The sequence below is a fragment of the Oxyura jamaicensis genome, chromosome 12 (genome assembly GCF_011077185.1).
Source record: "Oxyura jamaicensis isolate SHBP4307 breed ruddy duck chromosome 12, BPBGC_Ojam_1.0, whole genome shotgun sequence".
Lineage (NCBI taxonomy): Eukaryota > Metazoa > Chordata > Aves > Anseriformes > Anatidae > Oxyura > Oxyura jamaicensis.
In genome coordinates, this window is record NC_048904.1 from 13,342,187 (window position 1) to 13,356,696 (window position 14,510).

General features: G+C 37.9%; 1 protein-coding gene across 3 annotated transcripts in view; it reads right to left on the reverse strand.

Moving 5' to 3' along the window:
* FHIT (fragile histidine triad diadenosine triphosphatase) overlaps positions 1-14,510 on the reverse strand; it is a 561,152-nt gene that overhangs the window by 132,409 nt on the left and 414,233 nt on the right. For 2 of the 3 annotated variants that reach the window (XM_035337741.1, XM_035337739.1), the window contains exons 4-5: positions 11,242-11,387; positions 10,282-10,311 (exon numbers count right to left, since the gene is read on the reverse strand). In XM_035337741.1, the coding sequence (XP_035193632.1) occupies positions 10,282-10,311; positions 11,242-11,387 (176 nt within the window). Of the gene's footprint in view, positions 1-9,264; positions 9,381-10,281; positions 10,312-11,241; positions 11,388-14,510 lie in introns of those variants that run through there. The other variant, XM_035337740.1, reaches the window with a different exon arrangement.

The following is a 14,510-nucleotide window of genomic DNA, read 5'->3' on the forward strand; positions in this document are numbered from 1 at the left end:
TGTATGTGCACTGAGGGGGAGTTTATTAGAACCTAATAAATTCTGGGAGTTTTCCTTTTTTTTTTTTTTTTTTTAACTTGATAGTTACTATAACAGTGAACTTCTTCAGGTGAAGTGGAAGATATCTAAAGAAGAAATAAAAACACAAAACTCTACATTAAAACTTGCTTCATAGGTTACTTTACATACAAAATTATTACATTTACACATGACTAACAATTGTAGGTTCAAATTATAAACTGTATGAATTCAAAGAATTACTTGCACAAGTAGAGTCAAAAGCATTTTTATGGAAATGGCAGAAGCTCCACTGATTTAGCTCATCTATTTTCACAAGTGAACTAAATAATTTATATCAGAGAATAATCTGTCCTTCGACATCAAGTTTATTCTATTGTTATGGGACCCAGAGAATTGAACACAGGTTACAGACACGTTTCTACTATGCCATAATCCTGAAACTATCCAATTGTGACTTCACCAAAAGGTCCCAGTTGAAATAATGGCTTTGGTTGTGTTCAATGATGACTTATTTGCAGAAAAAAAAAAAAGAAAAAAAAAGCATCCATTAAATGACAACAACTCTCCAAAAGAATTGAGGCATGCTAGAAAGATGCAGAAGAAAATATCAGTCTACATGGCCTCATTGCCTCTTCCACTCCTCAATGGAAAACTAATAAAGCTCATTCATGGATCAGTTTCTTTAGTTTTGTTTAAAAAAGAAAAATGAAAAAAAAAAGACAAAAAGAGTGCTACTTCTGGGCATGATCTCTATTTCAGATACTAAAAACTAGACTTGAAATCAGGCAGAGAAATTCAACATTCAAGAAATCAAGTAGAGAAATTCACCATTTCAGATTTTGACATCTTTAGCAGCAAGATCAAGACAATCATTCACATGAACACTTTCCATCTGGTCTGGTTTATTTTCTTCCAGCCTCTCACAGAGAGAATTTGGATCAGTGATGTCAGGCAAGAAACTTCATTTTATGTTCTCTAAGGCAGCAGTGGAGGAGGTAAGTCACAGAAAGTATAAAGAAAGAGAAAAGAAAATGGTTTGATTTTTCAGAGGTAATAACCTAGGAGATTGCCAAAAGAGAAACCATTTTTCTCCTTCAAAAGACCTGAGCAATCTGGCAAACACAGGATGGCTTTCCAATCTTCTGCCTTTGCTACAGGGTATAGATATCCTTGCCCCTGGCTGCACAGTCTTGCTCTGAAGTGCTACTAGGCAAGATTTGTTTAGAGGACACGTGTACATGCACACACCTCACTTAGCACTGGTACAGCATACAGGTACAGGCAGAAACAAATTTGTTTGTTAACACATAAAGATGTGTTATTCCCAGTCCAGAAACAGGGGCAGCATATTAGCCTCAACCTGAAAACACCCAAGCAAGTACAGCAAAGAGAAAACATTTGGTTGTTTGCATCTGACCATTTAGACATAACCTGAATATGTTTCATCCATGATGAAAACCAAACTAGTTTCTCAGGGTCCTCCACTTGGGCATGCTCTCCTTTTTCCCTGGAACTGCCATAGCAAAGGATTCCCTCTTTACAGAGTGAGCATTGACCCTATCTCTGAGATACCTTGCCAGAGTGCATTGAAGCAGCTTTCAGGAGGGATAGGGGAAATGAGTCTTGAGAGAGGAGTTTTGCTTTGTTTTGCTGGACACCCTTGGGTTCTTGTACAGTCTGGCTTGCAATGAACATGATAAAAAAAAAAAAAAAAAAAAAAAAAACATTGAAGTGTCCAGAACTCCTGACATTATTTCAGCTGCAAAAATATTACATACTCTTCACCCTGTCATCCTGTCTGGAGCTTCCTGAGCAAGGTTTATTCTATTATTTTAACCCTGGTTTTCCATTTCTAAATTATTTCAAGGAGAGGCTTTTCTTTCTCACAAATAAAGTCCTACAAGGGTTAATAGGGTGCTGCCAGAACAGACTGAAATGCATGGACTAGATCAAATGTACCTATATGTCATGTGCTTAGATTTTCAGTAGGATACAGGACAGTGTAACCACCTACTCTTTCATGTGATAAAATCTTTCTAGGGGCATTGAGCTAGGAAAGAGCTCCATTCTCTTGGTACTAGGTGCAAAACCATTACGTATACTCTCTATATTTTTTAAGTTTTGGCAACAAACTTTCAATCTGTGCGGGCTCTCTGGGAAGCTGCAGCGACAGTTTTAGGTGGACAGCTCTTTCTTTTTTGAAGGGGAGGTGACTTTAAGGGGGAAACAGCCCAGATTAATATTTTCTTTATTATTGGATTAATAAAACTGCCAGGGCTCAAGTAAATGGGTTCCCTTTGTCTGGCTGAAAATGGGTCATTAGCATGAGCAAAGCACTGGCTCTGCCCTTCCTAGGAGACTCATGTTACAGCATCCAGCCACACAGCTAAGGCACCGAAGTTTAACACAGATCAGTCAACTGAAAATGCCTTTGGGCAAGAACACCCAATAACCTCAACCATACAACAGTTTAAAAGTGGATGAGTGCCTGCTTATAGAAGACATGCATGGTGTGTAGAAAAGCATTTCATTTCACTCCTGACCCGTTGGCATGGCTTATCTTTGAAGTAATAGCAGTTCCTGGTAGGTAAGAATGCAAAGACAAAGAGAAGTTTCTGCCCAGAGTTCTTGTAGATGCCCCATCCCTGGAAGTGTTCAAGGCCAGGCTGGATGGGGCTTTGGACAACCTCTACTAGTGGGAGATGTCCCTGCCCATGGCCGGAGTTAGAACTGGGTCATCTTTAAGTTTCTTTCCAACCCAAACCATTCTATGACTCTACAAAAAGTGCAAAACCGCATGAAGCCAGAACACTGGGACACAGCATTCTGCTATAAAGCATTATATTAATTTTTAGAAAGAGTTATTCAGAAACCTATTAAACTGAAATATAGCTTTGCAACACTTGCTTAATAAACAATTTTCACCTAATACAAAGCACAACAGCATCAAGTTACATGTCTGAATTAAATGGGAATACTTTCATAGATTTTCATATTTCTTGGAGAGTTACATTCTAGTTGAAAGCAATCTTTTGTAACCAAAAATATGAAAAAGAAACAAAAAAGAAAGCAAGCATGCCCCCTGTAAAATGAAGAGGTTTATAAGATATGAGCTTGACAAAGAGAAGTATTATAGATGAGATGGAGCATGGAAAGAAATTCATACACTAACCACACAAAAATTAATCAGACATCCTTGACTATGCTATTAATGATTTTAGACCTCGTGCATTGTCTGGGATTTCAAGAGGTTTTGCATTTGCAGTACAATAGGGTATTTGTAGGACCTGTACTCAAGAGTGGCATTTGATTGATTGTACATACTCTGGGACAGAGAATGATTTAAATGCAAAACATATTGCTGTAACATGGGAACAAAGAAGTGAAAGACACTTTCTAATTAAAACATAGGATTTTTGATCCTAATCTCAGTCATTGTGGGGCAAATGAAGAGCAGCATCTACAGCAATTCATGAATTTCTCAACATCCCTCCTCATCTTCTGTTTGTATTTTTTTTGTCAGAAAATGCCAATTCAGTAAAACAGAAAGAGTTTGCAAAAGAGGTTTTGTTTCCATGAAGGAAAAAGTTTTAATGTTTTCAAAATAACCTGTTATAACGTTTGCAGAGGAAAACTTTTTTACCTTTCAGCTAGAAATACTTTCTCTTTTTGAAACTGTTTATAGACACAAAAAATAAATAAATAAAAGAAAAGCCTTCAACCTCCCAAATAAACCCTTCCGAATGACTGATTTGTTCAAGATTCTTCTGTCATGAAAACTGTAAATATCTGAACACACTCCAGAATAAATAAATAAATAAATAGATAGATAAATAAGACAGAAGGAAAAAAAGAAAGAAACTATATTTAAAGCATCTTTTTCAAAGCAGGCATGGGCTGTCCTGGAGCTGCAAGAAGGGCAGTGCATGGGGAGCCCTTGCAGAGTTTAACCCTTCCCTGCAGTAATCAGCCAGGTCGCTGTGGACAACATGAAGCAGTGTCCCAGCTCAAGCAGAGCCCCGCAGAGCAAGTGCTTGCTTTCCACTTGGACAAACTGTGGGCACAGCCACCCGCAGCCCCAGCCTCTCCCCAGGCACATGGGGCTGTGCTGACGCCTGATGTGGCTGCTGAGGACTGGGAGAGGCACTTCTGTGCTCCCACAGCCATTCCCGAATGGGCACACGTACTTCATGCCCTGCACATGCAAGTATTCCTTCAGGTCTGCGTGCATTCCCTGTGATTTAGCTCTCACCCACTGTCCCCTGGGGAAAAAAAAAAAAAAAAAGCCAGCAAACTGCTCTGCAGGTCTCGTGCAGAAGGTGGTCGTGCCGAGCAAGTGATGAGCTAGATGCTGGATGTAGCCAAGAGAGCTGCATGACTTTTAATATCTGAGTGTACACTAAGGCAAATTAAACAAGCATTTGAGCCCACTTACTTGCTTATTATAGTTTAATTTAGACAGTGTCAATAACTCTGAATAGCTCAGGGGGTATTTTTGGAATTAAACTACATAAAGAGAATATTCATCTAAGAAATCCATATGGTATGAAAGGAGAGGAGAATTGCTAGCAAGGAATAGTAAAATCTTCCTTCTCATTACCATTCTTCAACATAAATCTTTTGAAATTTCTCTTTTACTTTCCTCATTTATAGTTGCACTTTTTAAATCTTATGGGTGTGGGTTTTTTGCTTGTTCTCTTTACAGACTAGTCCACACAGATATTCTGTGATTGTTGGTCAGGGGTACAGCATGACATTGGCTACTGGAAATTAAAAATCATCCAGATTCAGAAGTATCTGGATGTTTGGTTGAATGGTAAATTTAGCAGTAATTCACTGCCAAAGAGAATTTTTCAAAAACTTCTGTCCCCATCCCTTCGGGGAACCTCATAGCCTTATATTTCTAGCTCAGACTTCATTATCCAGGTCTTCATTTCCATTTATCAGTGCCTTGGAGCCTTTGGTATTCTCAGTTAAGATGGTGTCATGTCCATCAATCACTGGGCTATTTCCAAATTCCCAATTTTCTTTGCTCTCTTTCAGCCTTCAAAAAACCTCTGCAACTTTACATGGGTGTATATAAGACACAGACACCTCTTTTAACAGCCACTACCATTTTTATAAGAACAGGAATGGACCACTACGGATTAAGTAGATCTTAAGAAATGTTTGTATTCTAGGTCCTGCATATTATTACATGTGTTAAGGGAGGGTGTAAAGACCCATCTGAGATCAGTGCTTTTGGGGGGGCTAAGAGCATGGAAAACAAAAAGCAATATAATGAATGCAGTGAAAAAAAAAAAAAAAGAAAGAAAAAAAAGAAAGAAATTGAGATTTTATGGCTATATCCATTAATTGTGCTATTGAAAACATAGGTCTGGCTATCAGACCAAAAGGAGGATTAGACCAACACAAGGCCAATTTTGAAAAGGGCCTTGAAGGAAAGGGCAAGAATTATTTTGAGTGAGTAGAAACTAAAAGCCAACAAAAGACTTTACATGGCAGTTGGCATAAGGCAAACAATCCGGATGCCCCAGCTGCTTCTCTGTGGCTGTAAGGGCCAGTATAGTCCTAGCTTTGAAAATATACACCATTAACATCCCACAAAAATCACCCCAGTCTATGTATAGTAGCATAACAGAAAGAAAATTATGAGCTGAAAACAGACACACCAGCCCTAAAACTGCTGAATTTGCTGCATTGATTACCCATCTGCAATATTACATGTACTCCAACCAAATATTTTTAGTGTGGTTCTCAGCACACTTTGAAGAGACTGCTGTACTTAATCAAATCATTTCTGGACATCCCACAAGCTTTCAAGAGAACCATGGTTCCTAAGAGTAAAGCAAACAAGATCATTTGTTCATGTCTCAGTACAACCTGGTTTTCAAAATCTTGTTTCTTCCATGTTTTTTCTACTTGAAACTTTTAAATCATTTAGAGGTAAGAAATTTTTGCATTTCTCAAATGCCAGCTTATTATTATTATTACTATTATTATTAATTATTGTTTTAAAAGGGCAAAATGTGGCCTCTAATACTCCATTGAGCAAGGACTCACATCTGCCAGTCTGCAAGGAAAGCAAGCTGAGGCATCAGAAGTGTTGCAGTTAGTGAATTTAATTCTTCTGATGCAATCAGGCTGCAATGTGATCTGATTAAATTTAAAGACTCAGACCTGAAGTCCAGTACTCTAGGTCCGGGGATAGGTAGACAAATAGTATGAAAGAGCAGTATCCTGAGGGCTTAAATAAACCCTAGGATCTGCAGTTCAGGTTAAGATTTCTAAGGAATGCAAGCCAGGTGGATTCATTTAACATAGCATTAAAAACACATCTGGAAAAGAAAAACATGTACATCAAAAATAATGGTAAGGCAATCTTCTCAGTGTAAAATAATTAGTGCAATATGTGACATACAAAATAAATTTCTGCACACATACCTACACTGCCACCATCAGCTGCAATTTCTCATTTATTTAGGTGAACCTGTAACTGGCAAGCAGGCACTTTGTCATGGATAACAGTGGAGGTGCTGAGCTGCCGGAGACTTCAATACTGCTGCAAAATAGAGTGTGTGTTCATATGTGTTTGCACAATGGACACTTGCTGTGCAATATTATCTTGTCTCTACAGATAAATTAGTTGTATCATGCTCCTGCCAGCTTGATTTGTTTAGCCTTTACAGAGCACAGAGTGCATGGAGTTTCTTGTGATTAAATCTCACATAAAAGGTAAACCTAAGAGTTTATTCTACACTATGCCATACATCCACCAAGGCAGCTAGAGCATTTGCTGACTTGATGTTGGAAAGAAAGCTATAAAATATACTGGGGAAAATCTTGAAACGTCACTCACTTGACATGGCAATAAGAGCTCTGCATTAAGATGCAGAGCTGATTTCCCTGATCCATGAAATTGCTTGGATATTTAAGGCATTCACAAATAGAACCAGTGTGAAACTCACTCTCCATTCCTGACACAAGGACGCTGTAGGTTTTGCATTCACTAAGAAAAACAGAGCTCAAAATTGCAGATATAAATATTATTTAAGAGAGAACCTAAATACAATTTCCTCCCCCCCAGGTAGGATGAAATAAGAATTCAAAATGTGTTTAATGCTGGAAGATGGTTATGCTTGCTTACGCATTGCTTAGAGATGCTCAGGATCTCTGTTGTGAGGTGGTGCAAGAAGCTCTTACAATAAAACCCAAATTGTGCAAGTCTGCGACCACCTTTGGAAGGGGACGTTTCTGCCTGTCATAAATAGGTGCTGGGGTGGAATGTGTGCAATCTGTGGGCAGCTGTGGAAAAGATTATGAAGTAACGTAAGACTTTAAGGTCTGAGACCTGGGATGTGATTCAGAATTCTTCAGCAAATTCATTCTTTCCTACTGCTAAAGGCTGAGAAAAGAGCCATCTATGCTTCCAAAGTACTGGTGAGCTGAGGATCAGGTATAATGTTTCTTCCAAAGACAAACACACAGACCTCATTAATGGGAGAATTTGAAAGGACCAGGAGCTTCCCTAAAATGCCATCCTACAGGCTCCAATAGTTTAGATTCACAGGAGGACAGTATAAGCAAGGAAAGGAGTACAATAATAATGGAGCTGTTTGATACTACAAACAGCTTCCAGTTAGATAACTAGTACGGATTCAGTACAAGCACCACTGAAGTATCGTGACATTGCAGTACATCTGACTGAAACATGCACACACCAGCAGGTTTCATGCTAACACAATGAACATGTAACATTAGCAAACAATAAAAGATCACTCAAAGAGGGTAATCTCCTTTAAAACTGGTGCATGCACTGCTCATATCTCAGGCATCTCCACAGCAAAGAAAGACCTGAGACATGATCAAACTGAAGTCCAAGATTTTTCTTGGACATGGATTACTATTTCTCCTTGTTGAAAAAGAAAGAGAATTTCCTAATCTTTTTCAGATAAAATTTCTCAATCAGTTTTTATTTTCAGCCAAGCTGATTGCTTTTCCCATTTTGTAGTGAGGTTTCACACTGATCAGTTTAACAGCCAGTACTCGTCCCCTGTTTCCTGTAATTCTTTTCCTGTGTAGAGCATGTAGTAGCTTATATTTATACAGGTATCCAGAATTATACAAAATACAAATAGAAAAGACTCCTGAAGCCATCTGGTGTGTGCCCCCATTCAGAGCTAGATCAGCTACACCTAATTAGCTCCTGACATACGCTTGCCTACCCTATTGAAACAGAGACTCCACAAACTCCCTTGGATATTTATTGTGATGCTTTGCTATTCTTACTATTAGAATGTTTTCCTAATGTTAAATCTGTTCCAGAAATTTTAATTATAAGTTCCCTTAGAGGAAAACTGGATTATTATGCATTTTTATACTTGAAAAAAAAACACAACAAAACACATATAGAAACAAATGACAAATGCAAGGAAAGTTCATAAATTCATAAATTATTTGTAGATCACGTGGTTTTACAAACTTTCTCATTCAAAGGAATTTAAGCGGAACCAGCTACTTATGTACCCTCCCTATTCTTCACTTTACAGAAGATCTTGATCATAGTAATTTCTTCCCCGGTTCCACTTTTGAAAGCTCTAAGTTCTCTGAAGAAAATAGTTGTTGGCATTTTCTGATGATAAACATCCTAAAGTGATGATGATAAATTACAGTGCAGCCCAATGATGCAGAAAAGTAGAGGAATGCAAACTGCTAACCTCTAATTTATGAATACACACTCTTTATTATGGAGTCTAGGGGTTCACAGCTGTAAGAGTGGGTCATTTTCATCTCATTGCTCATTAAAAGTGTAAGATGGAAGCACTAAGGGTGGCTACCATTTGCAATGTACCAGACAGATTAATGCTTAATGTTCTTTGTCTCCAGCAAGAATACAAAACGATACAGTTTTTTTTTTTTTTTTCTTCTTTTTCCCTTTTTAAGACCTATGTAAGCATCTGTTATTGTTCACAATCACACAAGACGGGGATTTTTACATCTGGTTTTGCTCATTCATACTAGAAAATTTTCTCACATTTTAATTTAATCGTCCCTATAAAGCCCTTTTTATGCAGGAAAAAAATACTTGTTCAAGATAGTAAAAGAAATCCTGTGATCCGCTAGCTAAGACATGTCCATGTTCAATGAAGAAATTTATTCAGGAATGTATTGAAACTGTGAGACTTTCACCCAACTACAGGCATTCCCAGTGAAACCCACCCAATGAACTCTAAGTCATGACCTGAGGAATCAGTTTTATTGCAGTATGGCAGTAAATTGTATTACATTCCTTCCTCACTGCTCAGCTTCCCAAAGCTTGGGGATTTTCTAATTTCTTCTTCTCTCTCCCTTTCACCTCCCTGCTAAATATTCAAAGCAGGCAACAAAAAGGCACAGGAAAAATAAGGTCAATACAAGCAAATTGGAAAGAAGTAAAATGTTTCTGTATGCTATCATTTGGTTGTTAGAGTTATCTTAATCAACCCAAACAGCTTCTTTGAGCCATCTAATCTGATTTTACAAAGTGCTAACCCATAGCCATATTTGACTTTCCTTTGATTCCAAATGTAAAAAATAGCCTTTATCTAATGTTCAGGCATATAATCTAACTACACATGCATTTGCATTTGCATTACGAGGCAGTGAAACATGGCTGGAGAGCCATCTTGGATGTTATCTATGTTATTACTCAAGTGGAGAGTATAATCATAAATCCTTTTCCCTTCCACCCCCTGCCTTTTTTTCAGAAGTACACTTAAAATCTGTTTTTAAGCTTCACTGGCTCCATTACATTTGAACTTCAGTAACAAGAATGTGATATGAATATGTAGAGAGCAAGCAGAGACAAAAGGTATATTTTCATAATGTGGTTCAGTTTAACTGTTCCTATAATTATCTACAACTCATTAGGCAATAAAAAGACAAACAAAGAGATTAAGAATGGAAGGGCAATATTTTTTCCATAAAACAAACACAAAAACCTTAAACAGATGCCTCTTTTCTATGGCTTTCCTTGCACAAATACACCCAGCAGCTTGGAAAAGATATTTTCATGATTGAAAACTTTTGTCTAGAAAAAAAACTGTAAACATTATCCAGTGCAATTTCAATAAAAAGTATTTACAGCTATTGTACACTTGGGATTTTTTGATCTCAAGGATAACATAACGATACAGCAATGGTCTGCACATGACTAGCTTTGATCTTTTATTAGTTCTTATAATTGTCTCTTAATTTGTATTCTGCATAATAAGCACTCACCTTCACAGTTTGTCCGGCTTCAGGGCCATCCTGTAAGCAAAGGGAGAAGTCTCAGGTTAGAGGAACTAACAAGGATCACACACAGGGATTCAGAAATATCACTCATTAATCATTCACATCCAATTTCATTGTATGGTAATTTAGCATATTCTCCTGGGGTCCCTTCAACACAGTTTTTAGACTAGGTGCCTTTCCACATCAGGCCATGGCAGAGTGAAAAGCGGTATCTTAGACCACAAAACCCACAGTTGTTAATTTTCATGCTTTCAGATTGTATTTTTGAATAGCTAGCAATAGGTTTCTGATCCTTGTGAATATAAAATCAGACAAGTAAGTGAGAATTTAATCAAAGCATGCTTTCTTAAAGTCTTATTCTAAGGAAATAGGCTTAGTCTCCTGATTTGCTTTTTAAAAAAAGCTCCTTTTTTTTGGCACAGAAGCCCAGCACAAATAACTGAAAATAACTGATAACATATTTACATGGCCACATCTCTCTGCCTGCATATAGATGTGTGTGAGTAGGAGAGCAGGAACTACTCCTTTCCATTCCAAGCTGTGGGTTACCTGTTGAAGACAGAGAGGTGGCTGCCTCCTTGTTCAATCCTGCAAACACCTCCTTGGGAAAGGAGTACTTGCTGAAACACTCAGGAGTAAGTATTGCATTTGAAAGTGTTCCCAGGCTTAGCCCAAAGTATGGCAGTTAGTAATTATCCAAACTTTTCTCTTAGCAATGAGAATTTCTCTTTCAATGGCAAATCTGGCATATTGTCATCCACTGTGCAAAACATTAATATGCTTTTTATTTTTTTCCTTAATTGTTACTTTGCATTTATCGCCCCTTAAAATTTGAATGCCCTTTTGTCATTGGCCTAGGAAAGATGGCAGGAACCTTGCTAAAATAAATCATGAAACCTTTTTGTTTATTTATTTGTTTGTTTGTTTACTGACTGATTTACAAACCTGAATTGAAATGGTGAGTGAGGTGGCACCGAAGTGTTTCTCCACCACGTTGCCAACCCTTTGCGCCATACGAAACAGATCAGCCACCTCCTCGGGACCCAGGTCGCGGAAACGCTCCACCGGACGCAGCGGGCAAACAAGGACATCTGAAGGTTGGATTGTCAAGGCACAAACGCAAATCTGATTGCCCAGAAAGACCAGTGTCTCAGCCCCTGCCTGTAAGCTGTTTCTGATCACCCTGATTTGCCTAAACTCCTCCTGCTCTGAGGGTTACTAAAACATGAAGCTAAACACAGTCAATCATACGATGCTTTGTTCAGAAGTTTCCTGAAGCCCTTCAGATATCAACCAAATGATTAAAATGCGGTTCATATGCTACTGTGAAGACATCTAAAGGAAAACAAAGTTTTCAAACTCAAAGTTACCATTTTGAACTACACAGCTGCTGGTATTTAGCATCTTTGGAAGTTAGAGACTTTTTTTTTTTTGTGATAAAAAAAAAAAGGGGTGAAAAACAACAGATTTGAAGGTGGATTTAGGTGTGTGATCCGAGACAACAGTTTTACAGTGCTTTTCCACATACATAGTACATATTTTTTAAAATCTTGATCTTACACCTCTAATTTTAGGTACCTAAATGTGAAAGCCTGACACTATGCTGTTAAAAGCAGCCCACTTACTTATACATCACACTAATTACCATTCACAAGGAATGCTCACCTGTTACAAACATTATATATTTTTAGAAATATGGTAAGATACTTCAGACTTTTCGCTTTTAAGCGCTGTGTTCACAACACTGCAAATACACTTTGATTTTATTCTACCTTGGTAACAGCGCTTCATGAGTCGGTGAAATGAAGCTATAAAGTAAACAGTGGAAGCACACAGACACTATGCACAGTCCCCTGATCTGCTGTGTTCACAGAAATTAATAATTTCTATGACACCTCACTTGAAAGTCGATTTTGTAACATTATTAATAGTGTCCAGAATTCTTAGCAGAGTTTCAGTTGTATCAATCCAACAAGAAAGCACTTGGGACTTGCTTCTCATTTCAGTTCCCTGCAGACAGGATTATTTTTTTGTGACTTACAGTATTGTGTTTACAGAATAAAGACCTTAAAATCACCTTTAACACTGCTTGAACTTCCCTGACCAAAGGCTGTGAAAATTAACAACTTCAGTATTTTTTCCTTATCAAAATGAGTGCTATCTTCAAAGGACTGTTTGAAGAAAATTAAGCTCCATGCCATTGTGTTCCAGTAATATTTATTTTTACTGCATCTTGAAGCCTGCAGGTGTTCAGGAATATTCTCTGTATTCCAGGAAATGTAACTAAGAGATGCTCTGTAGTTAACAGGTTCACACCAAGGTTATGCTGACATGATTTAAGAAGCTTCAAGAAGCTCATGAAACATTCGAAATAAAAAATGATTAACACATGCGAAAGATGTTTTATTTCCATAAACAGAGAGACATGTTTACATTCACCAAGCTTCTCATAGGAATCACATTTATAATTCTGATAAGAAGAAAAAACAGATAATTTCTGGAAATAAAGAAGTAGGGGCAGATTCTGACGATTTTTCTGAGTCCAGATGAGGACAGACAATATTGTAATGGATGTTTGCTTAACTGGGAGCAGATTTTTCCAGCAAGCTCCACAGCTTTGCTCCCAACAGAACAGGAGAAGCCTGACCCCAGCTGCGGGCATTAATCTGCTTTGAAAATCTGGCCCTTGTTGGTTTGGTAGAACAGCAGCTATGCCACCACTATTTTCTCTTTTCATCTTGTTGTAGCCCACAGTATTAAAAATATTTTAAGGAAGCAGAAATATCTATTTAGCAAACAGACACTTGGAAATAAACCATTCCTGAATGGGGAAAAGAAATCTGTTTTTGTGGGTTTTTAGCTCTAAAAGGCTGTGCCTCTTGGCAAGCTACCGGGCATAATAAAGCTCCTGTAATTTATTTGTGCCTTCCCAGCACACTGTACAAAGCACCTCCATAAAGGATGCTATTGGCTGAACTCAGGGCCCAAGGGATGAGCTGGAAACTTGCTTGGCAGACCTGATTTCCATACCAGGAATAAAGGAATAGAAAAACTAATTAATTTTACTCATAAAGAGGAAATCCACATCAAGAGTAAAACAGGAAAAAGGACATTCGTTTAATCTGAGTTCATTTTTCAAAAGGAGAGAAGGGAAGCTTTTACCCTCAGGGCATCTGATACTTAAGTAGATAATTATCCTTCTTCTGCAGCACTGCTTTATTATCATGGGTCAATGAACCATTTATAAATGAAGAATTTCCCCTCACTTACCTCTAGCAAAACTGCTGCTTACATTAAGACAATTTCCTTTCCTCCTCTAGAATTTTTTTCCTACAGTTTCACTCCCTCTCAGACTTGCATACGCCTCACCAGCAACTGTTTGTTCTCTACCTAGCTCAGGGCCACAGCCACAAGTATGAAGTTTTGCATTAATCATAGTTTCTACAACCTTATATTAGCACTGTACTACTTGTCACTGTGATGCATTGCGAAAAACAAGGGCTTAAATACTGCTTGCAAGAGCTCTCCTTTCCACAGCACACAGGAGAGGGAGAGAGGGCGGTGTGAGTGCTGCTGCTGACCAAGGCAGGACAGCTGTTTCCCCTTAATTCTGTCACTAATCTGTTCTGTCATTTGTGCAAGTTGTCTCTGTACCTCTCTCTCTCCTCTTCAACTCCTTATCTGCCCAGATAGTCCTTGCCAGTTGGTGCAATGGAGGTTTTCTTATTAAGCCATGAGGCTCTCTGCTCATGAGGGACCATGAGGTGCTCCTCCGATACCAAACAATGTGCCCATAAACCACGTCCTTCTGCAAAAAGGATTTTCACTTCCTCCTCCTGTTACTAAGACTCATTTACAACTCAAACTAGATTTTAGCCATATTTCTGTCTTTGAATGTAATAAATAATTCAAAGGCACAATCACACACTGGAGCATCTTTACTGAACTTTGCATCATTTCAAAATAATTCTACAAAGAATAATGATAGAAATTCTGAATCAGAGCTAAATTAACATGAGAATGTAATTAGGACAACATTCAAGTTATATTTAACTATGAATATATAAAAAGGCAAATGTTAGAATGAATTCATGAATTTGAGGTCATTAAGAAAACAACCAGCCACTGCAACTTTAAATCATAGTTTTTAACTACACTTTTTAACACTTGGATAGCTTTTAACATTGTGTCCTGGTTAGATTTTAATCTGGATA